The following is a 21,907-nucleotide window of genomic DNA, read 5'->3' on the forward strand; positions in this document are numbered from 1 at the left end:
CATTAAGTACGTGTCAGTTACAGTTAAGTCTGTCAATTTATTTTTTTGACACTGGGTCCTATGTTTTCCCAATTAGTATGTTTTTTCGTGTGTCTTTATTCCGGAACGGATGAACTAGTTTATACTGTGTTTTTCATGGTTTCAGTAGACACATGCTTACATTGACAACAGAGCTCAATTGACTTTGATGCTGCATACTGGTCATCGCCTAATGTGGTGAAAAAAGTAGCTCAGTTAGCACCGTTAGCGTTGTTTCTAAACCTTCGCATTTCTTGGTCGTGCAGGTTTGACGGCCGAAGTCTAACAGCCTTGCGTGACATATCGTGTCAGATCGACCTGTTCCAGCCACTTCATGGGTCAGCCTTATTCCAAAGAGGACAGACTCAGGTGAGCTCTCAGAAGGCTCTGACTTCAGAACCTGTGTCTGTACTTAATTCTTTTGACTTGCAGCATGCTACATTGATTGTGACTTTTTTGACAATTGCACATTTACCCTGACAACTTAAAATGACACGTAACATTTATGCGTCTATGACTTGGGCCCAAAATTGAAGAAAAATGAAGCGGAGTTGAGATGTAAGCTACACACGAATTTTGTCATTTGGTGTGGCTTTACTTTAGTACACAGTGCATTGTGTTAAAGTCCTGTGTATGCTTATTGATTTGTATTGTCTCAGTGCCATCTAATCCAGGAAATTTCAGCGTAAAATTGAGTTGTGAGATGCATACAATTTTCACCCTTAGATGTGGCGTGAGGGCACCACCAAATGTGTTGCTGTGAAGTTTGGCATACACTTTTTTGTTGATTAATAAATTAATACTCTCAGCGCCATTACTGGGGCTATTACAGGAGTAGAAAGGAAAGAAAAAAAAAAAAAACGTACATAAATGGTAAAAATAGACATCTTGTTGCAGATCATAGAGAAAAGTACAAAGGCATAGGTGCACAACTGATCAACTTGGCTCTTGTGACACATACAGGTCAGAGGAGATATTAACACTTTCGTGACCGCGGAAAAATCGGTAGTTTTCTAGTGGTCTAGGAAATATCTTTTTTTTTTCGGCCACAGAAAATGTTTGATATTAAACTGTATAGTATCAAATTGTAGAGGAAGGAATTATCTTTCCTACGGTATTAATTTCAAACAACATATTCATTAAAAATACTACGAAAAAATATCAAAAGAAAAATTTAACAAACGAAAAGTTAGACAAAAACATCAATGCTGCTTCGCACAAAATAAACATAAAAAAATATTCGAAAACACATTTTGAACAGAAGAGCCAAATGCACTAATCCTGTAAATATAAGCTCTGTATGTACAAAATTGGTTTAGATACATGGGAAAACATTAGCACTAGCCAACTGCCATGCCCTTTCGAACTGCCGCGTGCCACTCCAGAGTGCAATGACAAGGTCCACTCCAGGCTGTCTTCGTGTACAAAACTCCACTCTTTGCGCGGCCGGCGGCCATTAATTTCCGTCGTTCAGTCCCGCTCGAACGATGTTGACACCCTGCAGAATAGAACTGTGACCTTTAGAACACACCAGATATTCTTGGATCAATGTGCGGCCGCAATGAACCTGTCCAAGAAGAAAGCGAAAATCGTCGACCGTTACCTGTTGACGTTCCGGGGCGGTTTGACGCACTTTTGCCGTCCGTACTAAAGTCTGACGAATCGAAGCCGTCTTCTAAGCCTGTGCAGCCACCATAATCGAGAAATTTGAGCCGAAATGCATTAGAATCTGTTGAAATTTGCCGTTTCTGTGGAGCACTGGCGTGCGACCTCGATGCCATCTTCTAAACTACGAGCGCTCGTCTCCCCCACTAGGAAGGCACTTTAAAGATCCCTGTGTGGTGGAAAAGAGAAACACAGGAGTGAAACTGATAAAATACTTTCTATTTAACCCATTAGATGGTGTTGGATGGAGAGCGCCAAGATTTGAATTTTTAATGATCGATAACATGCTATCGATGGGAATAGGCGCGGTCACGAAAGTGTTAAGTGCACAGCCTGCCGAACACAACCAACCAGCTGGGCATTTTTTTATATATGGAGGGGGCAAATGAAAATACTGTGCCCAACGCAAAAAAAAAAATTGTTTTTCTTTCGTGTCTTCTGCTGCTGTGCGCATGCTCAGGCATGCTTTGACGTTAACTGGCCCAATAGCTCATGTGTGGTTGAATGAATTTCTGGCAGGTTCTCTGCACTGTCGCATTTGATTCCCTGCTCTCAGTCCTGCGATCAGATCCCGTCTCGGTGATCACTGGGTGAGTGCGCATTGCTACGTTTGCTCTTCCAACTCACTGCGGCAGCTTAGTGGTTGTGGTGTTACATCACCGAGCTCGCGGGTTTTTACCACGGCCGTGATGGCTGTATTTTGATGGGAGCTAATTGCAAAAAACGCTGGTGTACTTAGATTTAGATGCATGTTGCAGAAACCCAAGTGGTAAAAGTTCATCCGGAGTGCGCCACTACGCCGTGCGTGCCTCGTGATCAGATCAGGGCTTTGGCATGTAAAACATCAGAATTTAATCAAATTTATAATTTATACTTTTCCAGTTTCAAAAATATGCAGCTCCTTGTGTCCACATAGCACTTGCTCTCACCAGTCGCTGAAATCGACTCACAATAGTGCCACACACAAACCTCAATTTAAGAATTCGATGGGACTAAACAAAAAAGTCCTAGTTAAATTGAGGGCTTCGTTGAATCGGGAACACTTAAACACTCGTGCAAATATCATAAAATATCATAAAATGATATTCATTCAAGCAACATAAAATGCAGATTTTTTGCTTGTGTGGGTTTTGTCAGCAGAGGGTGTATGCACTTGTTATAGACAGTAAGCCCGTCTGAACGTGGTTGCAACGCAGCCGCTGATTCCATCTGGTAAATCCGATGCTGAGTTTGCGAATGTGTAGACCCTGCGACGAGCAGCTTCCTAAAAATTTCCACCTTCAGTCCACCCTGTGAAAGTAGATGTACAGCGAAGCTGTTGCCGATGTTTGACAAGCACAACCGAAGTTAGACGACGTTACACAAGCACCACCACCACAAGTGACGTACGCCACGCGTGCACGCACGTGTGCACAAGTGCAGCATGCATTCTTGTTCTTCTAGGCGCTTCACAAGCTCAAGTGCCTTATTGAACTAAATAAATGTTTAAAAGTAAATTCCGTCAGAAAAATGCTTAAAGTATGACTTACACACAAGCTGTAGACATGATAGCTTCGGATTGTTATTTGAATATACGAGAAAACGTAATTATGTTATGCAGAAACTGAAAGGCAAAGCCCTTTTCCAGCTGCCGTTTGAGGTCTGAGTGCCCGCGGCCACTAGGTGGCGGTACCGTTTTGGACAGTGCTTGGCATAATGTTGATAACAATTGCAGCACATGCTATGCGACAGATGCAACGGGCAGAGCGCCCATTCATCAAGGACGATACATCATGTGCACACGTTCGTCATGCGTGCACGCACGTGTGCAGAAAGGCAGCATACATTCTCATTCTTCTAGGCCCACTGCCTGGCACAAGTGCGTTATTGAACTAATTGTATTTTTCAAAGTAAAATGCAGCAGAAGATTTGTAAAGTACAACTTACACACAACCTGCAGACATGGTAGCACCGGATTGTAATTCGAATACACTAGAAAACCTAATTCTGTTATGTGGAAACTCATACATAAAGCCCATCAGCTGCCTTTTGTTTTTGGGTGAGCACAGACCGAAAAACCCCAACCAGCTTGAGGCTAACAGCTTCGCTGTAAAAAACGACCTCCCTCCTTAAACCAGTATGGTAATGCAGTTACTGTAGCAGCAGCATTACATGAATAAATTTCGAGGCAGTTTGAGCACAACAGTTTTTCTGTGACATGTTTCCTTGCCCATATTTTCCTCCAGGACATAAAGTTGTATGAGACGTTGAATTCGCTTTGTTGCTTTGAGGTTGTCAATGTATTAGGTTGTATGAATGTGTGCCGGGGAATGAGATGCACTTACAGTCATATAAAAAGTTTAGTAAAGTTGCTTAAACTTTTGTTAAATAAAGGCTTGACTGTATTACTATATATTTGTTTTTTACTTCCATGTTTTCATGAGCTAGTGGGATGAAGGAGAAGAACTTCATGCTCCATTATGAGGTATGTGAAACAGCTCTTTCTGCTCTCACCTGTGTAGTACTTGCAGGCGTTGTTTGAGGATTCGAATAGAATGCGACATGCGAATTCTTTTTCTCGCTAGTTCAGTGTGCGTGAATGGCATTGATCATGTCATCCGTGATGAGCGTGATGTTTCTTTTTATGTGGTGTTTGTGACGTCATGAAAATCAGTTAAATTAACCCACCTCAGTGGCTAATACGTACTGCTAAACATAATGCTGTGGGTTCGATTGCTTTTCGAGGCAGCTGCATTTTAATTGAGGTACTCTGGGTGCTAAAGAACCCCAGATGGTCAAAATTATTACTAAAGCTTCTCTTATAGCCTTTGTGTCTCTGTCGTACAAAAAAAAATTGAATCAGCCAATCGTTCAATAAATCAATGCTAGTCAAGATTTAGTTGATTGATCCCTTATGAGGTGTGATGATCAAGTTTACGATCAAGTTACCTTGCTCAGTGACAAAGTCATCATAGGTTCGAGCACAGGGCAGGTACACTTCATTGATGTCATTAAATTGTAAAGCACCCTTCTTAAGATCTTCAGTATGAAGAGCTCAGCCCTAAATTGGATGTTAGGGCTGCTATCCAAACACACTTTCTTTGTTTCAGTGCACATTTCTTGCTGCTGCAAAGATGCAACATGACTTGAGTGAGCTGTTCAATGTGCCCGTAAAGTGCACATCAAGTGCGCATCACTTGGTATCACCTACAGAAAATCAACTTGGGGTTGGAGTACGTGTTGCGTTGCTTTCAACATCCTCCAGTGAGGAGAAATTCGCCAAGGGAGTGGTCAAGAGACGTTGAATAGTTTGTTCTGTTCCTGCAGCATTGTTACAAGCACTGATTCTACAGTTCAGCAAATTTTTAATCTCTCCTGAAAGTGCAAATGCTACTGTAACTAAAACCTACTCCCAAGGCTTTCCACATATGTGGGAAGTGCCATACGGTTGAACCTTGCACAAACAAAATCAGTGGGGAATGCGAAAAACTTCGCTTTTGTGAGAATTTTGCTGTTGCGAAATGACAGCACAGATAGGGAATGCGTCGTAGAATGAAACTTTACTGTCCAAATTTTGTTAGCCTACTTTGGTAAGCCTTGCTCGAGGATATAAAACTGCATTGCTGACAACACAAAGTGCGCCTCATGCATCAATCAGCAGTGCCGCCACTTCTGTGGAGCAGTATTCTCGGTCGATTGCTTTTGGAGATACGATTACTTTTGCGACATCTTGCGCAACTCGGCCCCGGACACGGAACCTCCACGCACCCAGAAGCATTTTTCCAGCGCACGCTATCACTCGTAGACGCCAACGCCTCCAGTGCCGAGCACGAAAGTGATCGTAACTCATATCTCAGAAGGCGATCGATCGAGATCACAGCCCTTTCACACAAATCTAAATCTGGTGTCGAATCCGCATGCGATGCCTGTCGGGTGGCGCTGAAAGCAGCATTCTTGAAGCATGGGACGCGTATTACCAGATTGTTCAATCACGGCCCGATGCGTGGCAGTCCACGCTGCGGCCGCCATCTCAAGGGCTATGAACAAGTCCACGTTGGTGGGATGTGGATTTTTTTGTTCTTGCTGCACTTTTCTTACCAAGCCGCACATTATGCACTGCATTAGGTGTGCAAAAATCGTTGTTGCATGTCGGTAGCAACATGCATGCCTCTTCAAACGGGGAATCAAGAAACAAGATGGCAGCCATGACAGGTTTCTGGGGCATGCAATCGCTTCCGGCGCTTGCTTGTTTTTGTAAACACAAATGGTAGCGCCCACGCAAACGTAATGTGAGGATATTTTATGCAATTTTAGTGCGACGCAATCGCATTTGAGCATATTTTGGAGCCTGCTAGCCTTGTGCGAGTAGGTAATATGGAGGGCTACATTCCAGCAAATTTCGTTGATGCGGGATTGTATAGTTCAGCGACATTTCGTTGTCGAGAGGTACGAAATGCATTGAAACCTATGGGCGTTCGCCAGGGATATGAAAATATTTCGCTGTCGCAAAATTTCGTTATCGCGGGTTTCGACTCTGTTAACATCTGCAGGACTTTGTCAAAGTCTAGCAGCAGTCAGAGTGAGGTAATAACGATACCCTATACTGTAGTTTGCATTGCAAAATACTTGGTGAGGAATTTATCTTAGTCAAAATTGGCTGAAACTATCAGTGGTCAAACCAAAGTGTTCCTTGCCTCCTAAGCCCTCCCCATGTATGCCATGACATGGGAACATGAACTTGTGGACATACATAGAATGTGGACCACGTCTTTGCATTCTGGGCAAGTGTGCTTCTCATCTGCAGCACTACGCGTACACTAATGACATTTTCAGGTGGCTGTTTTGGATTGCTCCATAGGTATTCATCTTGTTCGGGAGGCCAAAAAAGGGAGCTCTAACTACGTTTGGTTGGTTCCTTAAGATCGTTGAAATCCGTCATGGAACGCCAAGACATGCTTTCACCAATGACGTAGGAGCAATTCCAAGCTCTGCCCTGTTTCCGGTTGTGCGAGTGCTATGCAGCTTTCTGTCAGCGCGCTTTTGCCGCTGTTGGCTCAGCCATTTAGACGGTTTCGTAATTGTGCTGTCATGCTTTGTGAGCCTCGCGTCGACGATGGTGGCACAGCAGCATTTGCATTTGTTAGTGGCACCTTCAGTGCCTTTTTTTTTTTTTTTTTTTGTCGTCACTTTCGTAGCCCACCATTTTTCGTCTGGCTTACGCAGACCCTCTAACCATGCTGTGTGATGCGGCGGTGTTCCCCTTGACCCTCGCTTTCTTCTTTCTCACTGCTCTGCAAAGTGACCCGCCGTTCAGGTGGCGCGTGGTTTCTCTGACTCGGATCTGGAGCGTCTTACAATTGACTCGGAGGACCACATCGACCACCCAAATTTACCATAAGCCTCCGCATATTTGAAACCAAAATTGTCTCTCAGAGGCATGATTGGCTTGGGATTGGACTATCTTGCAAAGTGTCATGCGTTCACATTCCATCAAAACAGTTCTGAATCCTGCATGCCTTGAAACCATTGACTGGAAAATAACCACGGCGAAATGCAACATTTGTGTTGCATTTGCGTTGGTGTTGCATTTTGTGTTTGAAAACTTTTACATGCTCTTCCTTCTGTCTAAAGAAGCCATACAGCATCCTATCATGCATTGCCCTGATTGGCCGTATTCTCCAATAGTTTCCGTCGTACGCAACCAATGAGATCGGCCGGAGTGGACCCACAGGAAGGAGAGAGCTTGGCCATGGAGCGCTCGCCGAAAACGCTCTTCGACCACTTGTGCCGAAAGATTTTCCATTCACCATCAGACTGACCTCAGAGGTGCTTGAATCAAATGGTGAGTGGTTGTTGCTTGCTGTCAGCAACGTTCTGTAAACAAGGCTACCGAAAAAACTGGCTGTTCGTTATAGCACCGAGTAAGATATTTTCTAAAATTGTGTTGTTTTTAAACTGTTCCTCTATGATGTCATTAGCATCCACTGTTGATATGCTGCAGCGCCTGAAGAGCTGGTACTAATAGACCTTCTCTTTAATTATGAGGCTAGCTTTCCTGCAAGGCAGTTTGCCCGATAATGGGGGCGTAGTCATTTTTGCAAATGGCACGTACAGGCACAGTTTGCTTGTACTGTTATGACATGGAAACTGTCGACGTGGCTCTCGTGATAAAACGATGTGCAAGATGCCCGTGCATGTGCACCTAGCACTTCATTTCAACGATGACCGGTGCTGCGATTCGTAGTTGGGAAAATGTGTGGTGCAGAGAAACGCAATTGCAAATTATGAAAAAGGTTTCTTTGTGCTGCGGAAATCTGGGTAGGGACTGCTGTTATGTTGGAAGGTAGTTTGGAACTTAAATTCCAACCACAACAAAATTCTGGATGGCCAAAAAAGAAAAAAAAAAACACCTCATTTTGATATTGTAGTTACAAAGTGGCCTCTGTGCAAAAGTTCGTTCAGGAAATATGAGCAGATGCATCACATGAAGGTTGCAAAAATAGACCTTTATGACACTGAAATGTACAGAAACGCTGCCGGTACCATTAATCGGAAGTAACGCAAGGTCAAGCACGTTGACAACCAGCGCACCCACCTGGGTACCCAGGTGCGACCGCAAGATCAGCATTCATGCTCAATCTTGAGACCTGCATCATATCATATCCACTTACCGCCAAGTTCTTATGTCGAGTGCATTTAGAGGCTTTTAATTTATTTATAGTGTTAGGCAATTACCATCCTTAATGGCTTTGGCAAGGTTTCTTCAATTGTATGTACAGTCAACTTGCGTTAATTCGACTCCAGTTAATTCGATTTTTTGGTTAATTCGATGCCGACCGAAGGTCCCGGCCGACGCCCATGCATTTTGTTGGGCCAAACATTCGTTATTTCCGTTGTCACATTGTCATTCACCAGATAATTTGAACTTGACCAGTCAGCACGCACGCGCTTGACTCAACCCTATGGTGACCCCGATAACAACCCCTTTAGCGGCAGCGTCTGTCTCAATAGAGCTTATGGGACAGTAAATGTGTTGAACACACGTCATCTCCCGTTGAAAATGCCTATTTTAGGCCCACCCTGGGATGATTTTCAAGCAATAATTGTAGCTCACAATATCTGATTATGGCATTACCCGGTTCGAATGTGCGTCTATTGCTTTCCTAGAAAATTGGGCCCAAAATTGCCTGTCGCAGTCAGTTACGAAACCAAACTGCCTTCGTGGCATTTGTACACTTTACCACACAACGCTAAGCGTGGACATCTGGACTAGTTGGTTGTGAATAGCATTATGAAACATCGTTACAGTGCACAAATAAGCACAGACGAGCAGAGAACGACAACAAGAACGACGGACTTCAACTGAATTTTATTCACGAATTATCGGCCCATTCCAAGCTCGTTAAAAGAGCTATAGCAAAAAACTCGGTCCGCTCTGCTCTAGCCAAGTCCTGCGAACATCAAGTTCGTGATAGCATTGACACCTTACTCAAGCGTCTGGAGAAGGCTCGGTTCCATAGAGAAATCGTGGCCTCAGTGGTAGAAAGCCAGATTTGCGAGGTAAAATTTGGTGGAAAAAAGAACTTAATTATCTCAGAGCAAACGTGTGTGTCGTGTCAGCTTGGTAGGGCGGGAGATGTGCAAGATTGTCCATGAGTGACGTGAAACTTTTGCCTTCGTTTGGTTTTTGCCACCTTTGATGATTGTGGCCTGGACCAAGGAAATATTTTTGAGCGGTCGGGTGCACCAGCAGCGGTGGACATAAAGCCCTGTTTTCCGGGAATAAGATTCTGTTGAATTCCGGTGTTCTTGTTGTCTTTCTCTGCTCGGTCCGTGTTTATTTGTGCGGTGGAACAATGTTTCTTAATGTTGTACCACATAACACGGCTGTATTGCGGCAAAGCTGACTTTAAAATACAGTGCGGAGAAACTCATTTTAGGCAATGAGCCGCTGTTTAAAAAAAAATCAGGTGCGCATTAGATTTGTACTTTGTTTCAGAGCATTAATGTCGTTTATACATTCTTTTTCTACTTTGGGCACATATAAAGTGGACACGAGTTCGATTTGGGGGCATGTTAGACTCGGACAAATACCGTCAGCAGCGTCTTATGGCGTTTTTTTCTGCATCTTGTTTAATTTGACCTGCCGAATAATTCAGTCAGTTTCGTCGGTCCCGTCAAGGTTGAATTAACGAAGTCGACTGCACTACTCATTTATCACCATTTAGCCAATGCGAAATTTGATTGCAGTTAGTCTTAAACCCCTTCCGTGCCACGCTATTGTCCAGAATTCTAACCAAAAACGGCCAAATATTTTGATTGCGAATTTTTTTAGAAACACATTGGCAAAGCTTAAGCTTATTTATTCAAAATCTCAACCATCATTGCAAAAGATAAGTTTCTTCATATGCCATATTTTTGCACTTATTACATGCACCAACATTTCAAAAAAACTTGAACAGTGAAGTCAGTGTGGATTATATGCAAATTTTGCCTTGAGGTGTGGCTTCACAGCAGCGTACTTTCTGCTTTGAGATGCAGCTTCACATCAGCCTTGGCTGATGTGATTAAGGCAAAGTTCCTCGCCACTTAAAGTTTCATTATCTCCTAGGGAACCCCACCCTTGTGTTTTGAAGGTCCCTTGTCCCCTCTTTCATGGTCGCCAATGCTCCTCTCCTTTCTGGGCTGTTATTTTACATCATTTAGTAGTTAGCGAATGGTGCATGCGGCGCTGGCGAACCTGAAATCCAATAACAATTGAGCTGCACTCGACGGCAGTGCTTTAGAGCGCAGCAGAAGGGGAACGTTATCAGCATTGCCAAAGAGATGGGAAACAGAGCCGCTGGCTGAAAATACGACATGGACAAGTTGTGGATCTGCAAATGGAGATTGTTTTTACGAAGATTTCAGCATTTTTATGGGCAGTTTTTTCCGCAAGTTATGTGCATTGATATTTTTTTTTTTCTTTCTGGGCAGTTGTAATTGGGGGTGCGGCTCATACGCGGCGGCGGGCTGTGCATGGAAAAATACAGTACCGTGTGATAGGTATGCAAAGAGAACATGAAACTCTATGTTCGCCTATAGAGTACACTGTGAAATACTCCATCGGGTCACCTGTGTCTTCCACATCAGAGGTCTTAACTAGAGACTCCAAAAACTGAAGCGAGGCGGGCATGCAGTGGCTTTGTTTTAAGTTCACATCACTATCTTGTGATGTCAAAGTCGCCAGAAGGGCCCATCTCAGAAAGCAAGCTGAGTGCATCTAGAATCTCAGTGTCTTTTTCACTCGAAGAGCAGTATCAATTCATCGTTAAAATTTATGTTAAGCCAGCGAAGATTCAGCAACTGGCAGAGCCATTTTTAAATAGCCCAGTTGCCAACTTGTTTTACTTCCTCTGCCGGAATAAACTTGCTGCTGCTTGCACTGCCCCACGAATTGTCTGATACCGTCTTCCAGAAGCACGACAAAGCACTGAAATGGAACCAGCTTGTCTATGCTGTTGCTAGAAAATTAAAAGTACCAGTTGACGAGCATAGCTCGTCCTTTTGCGGCTTTGCTAGAAACACGTGGACGAACCCAGCTTGTCCAAGGTACGGAAAGGGTTAATGTCTCAGTCGTTAATAGTAGCAGTTGTGAGCAGTGTATGTTGCTTCCTTAGCTGTGTTGCCCAAAATTGTATGCTCTATTACTGACGACGTCTCTAAAGACGGCTCTTAGTAGGAATGAAATGTACACCAGCAGTTCTTCCCGTAAGTTGCTTCAATAGTGACTTCAATAGTGACTTCCAGCGGTCACAAACTGCTAGAAAGTTAAGCATTTCCTCGGATCTCCCAGTTCGCTAACTTTTGACGCCGACTGTACGTGTTGGCCAACTGTTGTGAACCTGCCTGCCTCCACTGTCAACATTATGCTGCAGGGTCCTCATCTATGGCGAGCGTTTGCGGTGGGAGTCTTGCTCTGATGGATGCTGGAGTGCCTATTTCGGCAGCTGCGGCAGGCGTTGCTGTTGGCCTCGTCACTGTGCCAGATCCGGAGCGCTCTTACGAGCTTGCTGACTACCGGCTGCTCACCGACATCTTGGTGAGGAGTTAGCTCTGCTTGCTTCGTTCATGGCGAGACCTAACTTTGCTGTGTCTTTGAGCAATGATAAGCTTAATTTTATCAGCAGGCAATGAATTATGTACTTTTACTGACCAGAAACCTCAAGGCTCTTTGCATAAAATTGCGACTGAAAGGACTTGCAATGGCTAGTTCAAGTCCCATTTCCATCCCTTTAACGTATGTGCTCTTGCTTGTCAGTTGACACTTGTTGTGCATGTTGACGTGTCAATTTGCGCCACCTAGGCACAGATGTGATGCACCTTGTTAGGGAGTTACGAAGATACAGATAAGAAGCGCCTCTGTGTTCTGAAATGGGGTTATTGTGTTGCCATCTAGCAAGCACTCGGTGAGTGACAGCTGTTGTCTCTGAGATATTAGTGCACACCTTTGCATCTTTTTCCTTTCTCTTTCTTTAACATTATTAAGCATACGACTAAATATAAGGTTTCGGACAAGGTGGCAGGAAGTGGTGTCAGCATTAAGTAAACTCCTCCTGAAATAAAAGAAAAGTAAAACCTTGTATGGTTACATATCTCAGAGGAACATATGACAAGCAAGGGGCAAAATGACACGAATGAATGCAACCACTATGCTTAACTTTCTATCGCAAGTAATAAAGAAACCTGCCCTAATGTAAACGCCAAACTTAAAGCTGTCACTTTATGGCTGGCATTGAAGTCCTGCACCTACTGTTCCTTCTAGGGCATTGAGGACTATTTGGGAGACATGGACTTCAAGATGGCAGGTACCAAGAAAGGAATCACAGCGCTCCAGGTATGCTGTTCGAAATTTCTTTCTGTAAAGTGGATTTCACAACAAACTGAATCATGATCTGATTTGAGGTCGTGGATTGCATATCACAAGATCATGCGTGACCTGTTCCCAACTGTGCTCACTCGCTCCACGTGAAGCTTTCACGAAATGGCTGAAGCCGAAATCCCCATTGGAATTGTCCGGCTACGAACATTAAAATACTTGCTGCAATACGCCTTAGTTTGGCAACAACTATCCTAGGTTTAATTAATTTAAGTTGCCCTTTCAATGGAAATGTGTGGCATGCTACCAGAGCTGGTTTTCCACGTTCCGCATTGGACGATTTACCGAAGTCGCATGTGTCATGATTGGTGATGTTGAAGGCAGTGCATCTGACGTAGAGGCATTTATGCGTGTGACCTGAATTATCCAGCTGGAAGTGGGGCTCCCTTGAGAGGAAGCACACGCAGGCTTTTGTTAGAAATTTCAGCTGTTTTCACGCCGTGGAGCGGTTTTACGCTTTGCAGGCGCAGTTAGCGTGTGATCTGTGCACCGTGCTTTTCTGTTTTGCCATGCCTAAATCTGGTGCATGGCCTTTTAAGTTCAGTATTGAGATATAACTATACTCCTTTAAATTTATTGTACCTTTTTTCTTCTTTCTTTTTGATAACACACAGGCTGACATCAAGATTCCGGGGCTTCCTCTGAAAGTTGTCATGGAGGCCATTCAGCAAGCCACTGGTAAGTTTGCTCCTGTTCACCAAACATTTTATTGTATGAGAATTGCGGACCATTATTGTTGTGTTGCTTGCACAGCTCTTGCCATTGTAACACTTTTATTTTCTGCCAAGTCTAGTGGGGTAAACACTTGTTTGGTGCAAAAATACTTATTTAGTGGATAGCAGATTTTTAATAAAATTTCAGAAAAAGACATTTTCAATTTAGGCATTTTAATCGAGTGAATCTGTGCAAGTACACAGCAATTCGACTGATAGCTGCAGTGAATAGACGTGGCTTCAGTAGAGATTGCGTACAAAGGGGGAGTGGGCCTTAGACCAAAATTTGAAAAAATATTTTTTCTTGTAGTTAGGGTGCTGAAAACTTGTAGATGGAGTCGCCCTTATTTATAACGACCTCCATACCTCCACGAAAAGGACTCTTTGTATGAATAATTAATTATATGTGAACTTGCCCTTCAACACGCGCCAAAATTAATGGCACTGAAGCTGGTGTCAGTAGTTACAATTCGACACCACTTTGGTCTGAAATTTGGGATGGTCTGAAAATTGGGATTTTCAGTATTTTCAGAGCTAGGGGCGCACTGCCATGTGCCCAGATCTGTCATGATTCCGTACTTGAGAACTTTGCATGCGCCCTTCCTTTTACCACGACCAGGTTTCAAGTGTTTGTCGTAACATTACAGTGCCCATTACGACGCAGTTTCAATAGGAAGGGTCATAAAATCGTTAATGCAACGAAATGTGGTCATTATAACCAATTAATTCTTATATCTGGGATCATTACAAGCGGATTCAACCGTATATACGATTTTATGTACTGGGTGTGCGAGGTATTTGAGAACACTATTTCATATCGCCATAGAGACCAGTAGGCTCATCATATCTATCTAGGCGTGCGGTGTCTTGTTGGTTGACCCCTTATCATTCATACTGTGCAGTTTGTTCAAAGATGGAAGTGTACAGGTTGACGCAGGAAATGAAACACCATGCAGTCCTCGTCGCTCTGGCTGCACAGCACAGTGACTTAAAAATTGCCACCTTTCTGAACATTGCGAAGTCTTTCGTTTACAAGGTGTGAACACAACTGATGTGTTCTGGCAGTGACGTGGCACCTGTGGCGAAAAGGAAAAAGCAGAGTCAGCGGTAAGACGTCGTCAGAATCGCTGATTTTCTCCGGCGGTTGCAAGTCATTGTGAGTGACGACCCAAGGAAGTCAATGCGGGCCATTGCAAAGAAGCTCCAAGTCGCAGAGTCGACTGTCAGGCTCGCTGTGCACGAGGACTTGAGGTACCATTCCTATGTCATGAGGAGGGGGCAATTCATGTCCGATAAAACTCGGGAGAATCGTCTGCTCCGGTCCAAGCGCTTGCTAAGCAAGCTGAAGAGACCTGAGGAGCCTGGAATGCTCTGTTTTTGGGGTTTTTTTTCAGATGAAAAGAGCTTTGACCAAGACAAAAAATTTAACACCGTAACGATAGGTGGCTTTGCGCAAGCGCTGATGAGGTGGCTACAGTGATGCACACAAAAGTTGCGTTGTCTGTGATGGTGTTAGCAGTCTTCAGCAACGAGGGTGATGTCATGCCACCACACTGTTTTGCTGAAGAACTCCGCATTAATGCTACCGCGTACGTGGAGGTGCTTGCCACTGTTGTAAAGCCCTGGATAGAGACTGTTTGGAAAAGAACACCTTGTGTCTTTCAGCAAGATTCCGCTCCCGCCCACACCGCCTGCGTCACCCAGGAGTGGTTGGCTGACAACTTCTACGGCCACGTCACTTCTAACTTGTGGCCTCCTAGTTCTCCAGATTTAAATCCGCTCGACTACTATGCCTGGGGAGTCGTTGAGAGAGAGGCCAACAAACAGCCACATAATACAAAATACTCACTGAAGGCCGCCATTGCTAACTTAATGGCGGTCTCTAAGGACCACCTGATCCGTGCAAACAGCCGTTTTCAAAGCCGAATTGAATCGGTTATTGCTGCGGATGGCGGAATCGTTGAGTAATTGAGGAAATAAACTGTAAGAGTAGTACTTCCCAAAGTTTGGTGAAAATATGTCCATTTTTTACTGGAGATATTCTTCTCTGCCTGAAGCCAAGCGTTGTTTTCTCAAATATCTTGTGCATCTGGTACTTACTTGAAATGTGAAGACAATTTTTGTTTCGATTTAACTCATTTGGTTTGTAATTTTGTGCAAGTTTCTTAAATTTCGCTAACCAGCACATCAAAGGTTTCTACATGAACCAGGAAGTGCGATAAGTCCAACCTTATTGCTTTCTTTATCCCAGAAAAGAAGTTGCCATACTTTGGAGTTAAACTCGGAAGAACACTTTCCCGAGTGTAAACTTTGAAGTCTTGCTACTCTTGTTCTAGTCTAGACAAAGCAATAAGGTTGGCTTATTGCTTTTCTTGAGTCATGCAGATGCCATTGATGCACTGTTCAACAAAATTTGAGAAACTTGCATAAAATGAGGACCAGATGAGATAAGCAAAAATTCACCTCTTATTCAACATAAGCACATAAAATACATATATCTACAAATTTTCTGCACCATGACTTGAAGAATAAAGATTTGAACAAATTTTTGGTTTAACACTGAACTTCTTCCTTAATGTAAAGAATGAATGCCTTAAATAAGATGCTGCTAAGGGAAATCAAAACATTCATCCGCAACATCAGTGTACATAGGTTAAGCATACCAAATGAGGCCACAAAACACACACACAAAAATGGGAATATGCATGGATAGGCAAGCACAGGTCAACCTAAATATTCAACCGAACATTTCCTGGGAGTTAAGCAAATCTTTTTTCTTAACCCTTTGACTGCCAAGTTTTTTCCCCAACTGCGACAGTCGACTCTCATTACAACGGACCCTGATAACCCGACAAAAAATGTCCGTTTTGTCCAAAGTCCGTAATATCCAAAACGCCTTACTTCCGAAACTTTGGTCGCAATGTCTTAACAACGTTATTGAAAGAGTGAAGGACTAACGTCTCAAGCTAAAAGCAAAAAAAAAAAAAAGAGTTGCAGTTTCGCTCGACAGGCGCTTCGAAGCATTGATTGCGATAGCCAATTAGTAGACAGCTATATGAGGTAAGGATAGTAATTTTAACGGCCGTATAAAGTTGTAAACACAGGCATACTAACCAAATTAACATGCACGGTGTCATGTGCGCAGGTAAACGTGAACACATCTCGCTTAATGACCACGGAAAGTTGCTGTCAAAACGCTTGAGTGGGAAGCATGGCAGCAGCAGCGAGCGAATTGTCCTTCATGCTGCCTCTCGCTTCAACACAAACTAAATGTCGAAAGCACAGCGCATATGAAGCTACCGGCATGGGGCGCACCTTGTCCACATCGCAGATCGCTTTCAAGATACGGCGCCCACACGGCCGCGCCGTAAGCAGCAGCCGCCGGAGTAGAACGCCACGTCTCCCTCGCCTGCCCCCCCCCCCCTTGCCTCGTGCACGAAAGAAGACGGCATGCTGCCACCCTGCCTTCCCCCCTCGCGCGCATGAGATTGAGCCGTAGTCATCAGCTGACCCTCTCAAGTCTGTTGTCAGCCTGTGTCGACACGGCAAAAATATGTTTTATGTGCCCGAATTTAAAAAAAATTGCTGCTAATTTCGTCCACTGTAGCCAATAGTTAGTTGTTGCGTGGTCCGTTAAAAGCGAACTTTGTTGCATTAATAAAATAGGTAAAGCAAACTAAGGTTGAAAATATGGTCTGTTATATCCGAAAGTCTGTTGTACGCAGGTCCGTTGTAACGAGCGTAGACTGTGTACAGCCCCTTTCAGGTTTATTTCACGTGTTGGTTCAGTGGACATTTGATGCTCTATAAAAGCTGTATTTTTTTCGCCGTTTTCTCCTATTTCACTATTTGTGAACTGTTCAGAAATTCCTTCATTTGTCGTTGTCCAGATGGATGGACATACCACGCTAGTCATGGTCACGATTGCTTTTCCGATACTTGGTCCCGGCCATTTCCTTTTTTTTCGGTCTTGTTGGCTCAACGGACATTTCATGCTACGTAGGAACTGGTTATTCGTCGTCGGTTTCTTTTGATTCATAATTCATCAAGTATTCATAAATCTCTTAGCCTGTCTAAGTGTGGATGGACCTGCCACACTAGTGAATTGTGGCTGCGATGTCGTGAAATAGTGACAGGACACGTTCTTTGGCTGTTAATAGTGACAGAGCAGTGAGACGAGTTCCTTGGTTTAGATGACCTGTCCATAAGCTGGCACAACAGGCGCGCAGTGTTATTTTTTTTGCATGAGTTACTTTTGCGGAGGCAGGGAGTGTGCTGAAAACACAAAACGGGTATACTTGAGTGGCAGGGGCTCTGTAAGGGTGGCGGCCCCACTTATCTAGGGAGCGACACTCAGAGGGTTAAATATGACGACAAGTTATTGAATATCAGATTTGTATTGTCTATTTCAGCGGTTCTCAGCCATGGATGTGTTAGGGACCCCTTGTGAACCGGCGGAAGTGATGGGGGACCCTTTGCAGTGACGGGTGGTTGGGGGGGTCAAAGGTTCATTTTTTTTATGATGAACAAAATTGGCAACGAACACTCTGTTGTCTTTTATTTTTTTGTTATCTTATGCGGATTGCTGCCGCAGTTTTGGGAGCAAGTCTGGAACTGGGAATGAGTCAAGGCTAAAGTAAATGGCCTAAAAAGCGCACAATTTAGACAGCTTTTTTTAGGGGTGTGCGAATAACAGAATTTTCGAATACGAATCGAATACGAATATACTACTTCAGCTTCAAATAGTAAATCAAATATCGAATAATGATATACACATGCATTTATTAGCAAGTTGGGTTAATTTGATATGTTGTAACATTGTCAGTGTTACAAAACTAGACTAGTAAGCCATTATACTAAAACATTGTGCATTTGGCTCCTGTTAACTTGGAAAATTTGGTAATTCCCACTGGCCTGTCCTTGCCGACCTGTGCCTTGTTCCGCATCAAATGCCCGTATACTCGGAGGCATTTGACCCTGTGCCAGTCGTCACTCATCACACTTGCTGTCAAGCAATATGCTCAAAATTGGGAATAAGGCTGCAAAAAAAAAAACAATAATAGAATTGCTTTCCGCAAACTAGTGCCCCTTGCTACCAGAGGCTGGCTTTTCCGCAAACTTGAGACTTTCAGTGGCACACTGTAAAGTGTGCTTTACGGGCGAAATATCGCCAGCAGCACGAAATTCTCACAAAATTCAGCACAATATCGCCCCACTATTCTTAGATAGAAACAAATGCTAATAGTGTTTGCTCCTGCACAGCCGCAATATATTTGATTTGATTTGAATAACCACATCCAACCGAATATTCAAACATATTCGAATCTAGGTAATTGGAATATTAAAAATATACTATTCGATAATATTCGAACACCCCTCTTTTGCTGACGGGTTTCGCGGACCCCCATTTGAGAACCACTGGTCTATTTCATTGCAAGTACACGCTACATGGAATTTTGTGACGCTCAGTTGAATTTTATATTTCGAATATAATTCTGTATTTCATTAGAGGATCCTAGTGGACTTAAAACATTCTTTTTTTTTTTTGTCAAGTTTCAGACTGTCACTCGAAGTCTCAGGTTTGATTTTGCAATCAATAAGGGGGGGGGGGGGGGGGGAATGCGAAAACACTCGTGCAGTAATTAGATTTAGATACAGGTTAAAAAAGCACCCCAGCTGGTCGAAATTTACCTAGAGCCTCCATCAATGAAGCGCCTCTCATATCCCTTGAGTAGCTTCAGGACGTTAAAAAACCCATAGCCTAACCTGCTGTCACTGCATTGTGATAACATGCATGAAGAAAAAACTTGAACACATATTCGATCATTTCTTAAATCTTCAGAAGGGAAGTCTGAGGTCCTCAAGATCATGAACGAAGTGATCAGCAAACCGAGGACTCTGAAAAAAGACAACTGGCCGGTCTCTGGTAAGTTCCTTCGTGCGATGAAGTTTAAAAAAAAAAAACAGTTCATGTTCCTTCCATGTTTTCTTCACGTGGCTTATAAAAATGAATTGCTGCGGGTGTTCTGTCCAGTTTGAACAATTCGGTGTCTGATAAACCCTGTACTAGCAAAGAAGAGTTGTAGGTCGGTTAAATACATCCTTTAGAAAAGGGCCGCTCTAGCTTTCTCTTTGTGCATAATTGTCCAAAATATGGTGGCCAGCTCGTTGCTAAAAGAGTGATTACTGGTCTGTTTGTGTGTCATTCTTGCTTTTGTCTATTAAATCTGATGGGGCCGAATGCGCAAAACAGTGACAAAGCACTCGCTACAGATTAATCGGTCTTTTAGAAATGCATTCGCAGCCATGTTCTGGGCTATGTGCATTGCGGCAAAGCCATCCAGTCACTTTGTAAAGGGTCTATCGTGCGTCTGCCATAGACTTTGGACTAGGGGAACAGGCTGCAACGTCACAGTTCACATGGCTTTGTGCAAAGGCATTCCTGTATTTCAAGGCCACGCAAACTGCACATTGGATTTCCGGTAATACAGTCTCGACAGGACTTTGAAACAGGTTGATATTGTCTGAGGGTTTTAATGAAAAAGCATTTGAAGGAGGTGGATGTTCTTTTGTTATGCACGTAAATCAAAAACTGAATCAAATCCTTTGTTTCATGTTTCAAATCAGTGGCAGTCAGCAACTGTAATATTTCTGAGGGTCATCTTGAATGGTGACCTTTCCCCTGTGATCCCTGAAAGAGATTATCAGCATGCTGTGTGTAACTTTTCGTGTTGAAAATTACTCCATGTTTGAAATATAAAGAGGCATCGAGTTTGCGTATTTTTCCGATAGAGGCACGTGTCTTGGTACAAGCCCTGTGCGGTGCCGTTCTTATGTGCATTAATACCCCTGTCAAGCGGGCAAGTAAAGTTCACTTACGGAGATTGTCACTCGGTTTAACTGCACTTTACCAAATCTAAATGTCGCAAGTGGAGTGTCACTCACAGAAGAGTGTACTCCCGTCGATGTGCGTTCACGGAACGCACTTTGCTGGCCGAGTGCGTAGCCTCACCGCCAGCGGTTTCAATGGTACAAAATGTAATGCATAAAAAAAGGACACAGAAGTTCATTTTAGTGGTTGAACAGCTCTTGCGCACAGATAATAGCCTAAAAAACGCTCATATTTTGTTCTAGCAGGATCAAATGCAGCCTCGTCGCACGTCGCTATGTCGTTCTGAATTGGTTGGGCACTTTTCTTGGCCGGCATTGACTTGCCACACTCTCTTAATAAAAAAATATTTTCGTTTCTTGTTGAAAAAACATAGATTAAGCTTGTCTTATTAATAAAACAATCACTTCTTAGAAGTACTTTTCTTTTTAATCTACATCTTCACAAAACACGCTCGTGGTATGTCGCCATATTTTTTTGTTTTTACTGCGAGTGCGCTCTGTTTTCCCGTTTAGAACCACGTAGCCTAAAGTGTCACTCAAGGTCCCAAAGTGCACTCCCCCGTAAGTGCACTTAACTTGCCCGCTTGACAGGGGTATAAGTTGGAGTAAGAAAACACGGCATTTTCGGGTTGTCTTTTCAGAGAGCTCTGGCGGCACTGCAAAGTTCAAGTAAAAAAAAGCAACTAAGCGTTACTGCTAGCATAGACATGCTCAAGTGATGATAAGAAAGCAGAACCATCACTTCCGTATTGGGTTGTTCTCATAATGTAGTGTTAAAGCTGTTTTTCACAACTTTCGTAGCATGGCCAGAGTACTCTCAAACAACCACCCAAGTATACCGTAAGAAATAAGAACTTCTTTCATACTGTTTTACGATTGTTTCAGAGAGCCTGAATTTCCTTATCCACATGCAAAAAAAAAAAACATGCTTTTTTTCTCCCACTCAGAGAGGTTGGAAGTTCCAGTGCATCAGCGGGCACGCTTCGTTGGTCTTGGAGGCCACAACCTGAAGAAGCTGACTGCCGAAACAGGTGCAGTAGTATAATTTAAAAATTATTATAGCTATTGCAACTGTTCTATTCAACTTGTACTGTATTTTTGCACGTATAACCTCCTGCTGCATTTTTCTGCACCTGGTGACATCGACCTTCTGATGGACAGAAAAAAAGATTGGGTTCTATAACGCACACATATAATAGCAGACAGCAAAGTGCAAATCATTATTTGCACTTGCCGTTGCTTATTATAGTACGAGCACCGATACATCTCATAAGTGTACTGGCAGACCTTTAGAGGCTATTTCAGAAGCGCCTGTGGCGATTTCAACCCTTGGGGACAGTAAAAGGCATGCATTCATTTTTTTTTTACTGCCCGATTTTTCGGACGTTTTCGCGACCCTTAGGGAGTCCAAAAAATCGGACGTTGACTATATATGATATGGATAATAATTCAGTATACCTGAATTCGATATATCCTGGTTCAACTGTGGTATTTAATTTTATGCAGACACACAGTTGACTGAACAAATCGGTTCTGTGGAAATACCCTAAATGGAGCAAGGTTCAAGAAAGAGAAAATGGTCATAAAGCTTTGTCGTTCATGAAAATTACTCCACTTCGCGGATTTCCGAAATAGTTGGTTTGCTTTTTTTCCGGCACTTTTGAGTTCCAATAAATTAGGCCTCGTGCTGCCATCTCCTAGCCTTCTCATAAGCTCAAGACGG

The 21,907-nt window shown here is 43.3% G+C and overlaps 1 protein-coding gene across 1 annotated transcript in view; it reads left to right on the forward strand.

Annotated features, from left to right (window-relative positions):
- LOC119457937 (polyribonucleotide nucleotidyltransferase 1, mitochondrial-like) overlaps positions 1-21,907 on the forward strand; it is a 55,046-nt gene that overhangs the window by 20,591 nt on the left and 12,548 nt on the right. The window contains exons 11-19 of the mRNA XM_049670570.1: positions 285-387; positions 2,203-2,273; positions 4,111-4,147; positions 7,348-7,504; positions 11,580-11,743; positions 12,467-12,538; positions 13,195-13,258; positions 19,136-19,219; positions 21,132-21,215. Of these exons, the coding sequence (XP_049526527.1) occupies positions 285-387; positions 2,203-2,273; positions 4,111-4,147; positions 7,348-7,504; positions 11,580-11,743; positions 12,467-12,538; positions 13,195-13,258; positions 19,136-19,219; positions 21,132-21,215 (836 nt within the window). The remainder of the gene's footprint in view (positions 1-284; positions 388-2,202; positions 2,274-4,110; positions 4,148-7,347; positions 7,505-11,579; positions 11,744-12,466; positions 12,539-13,194; positions 13,259-19,135; positions 19,220-21,131; positions 21,216-21,907) is intronic.

This window comes from Dermacentor silvarum, chromosome 7 (genome assembly GCF_013339745.2).
Source record: "Dermacentor silvarum isolate Dsil-2018 chromosome 7, BIME_Dsil_1.4, whole genome shotgun sequence".
Taxonomy (NCBI): domain Eukaryota; kingdom Metazoa; phylum Arthropoda; class Arachnida; order Ixodida; family Ixodidae; genus Dermacentor; species Dermacentor silvarum.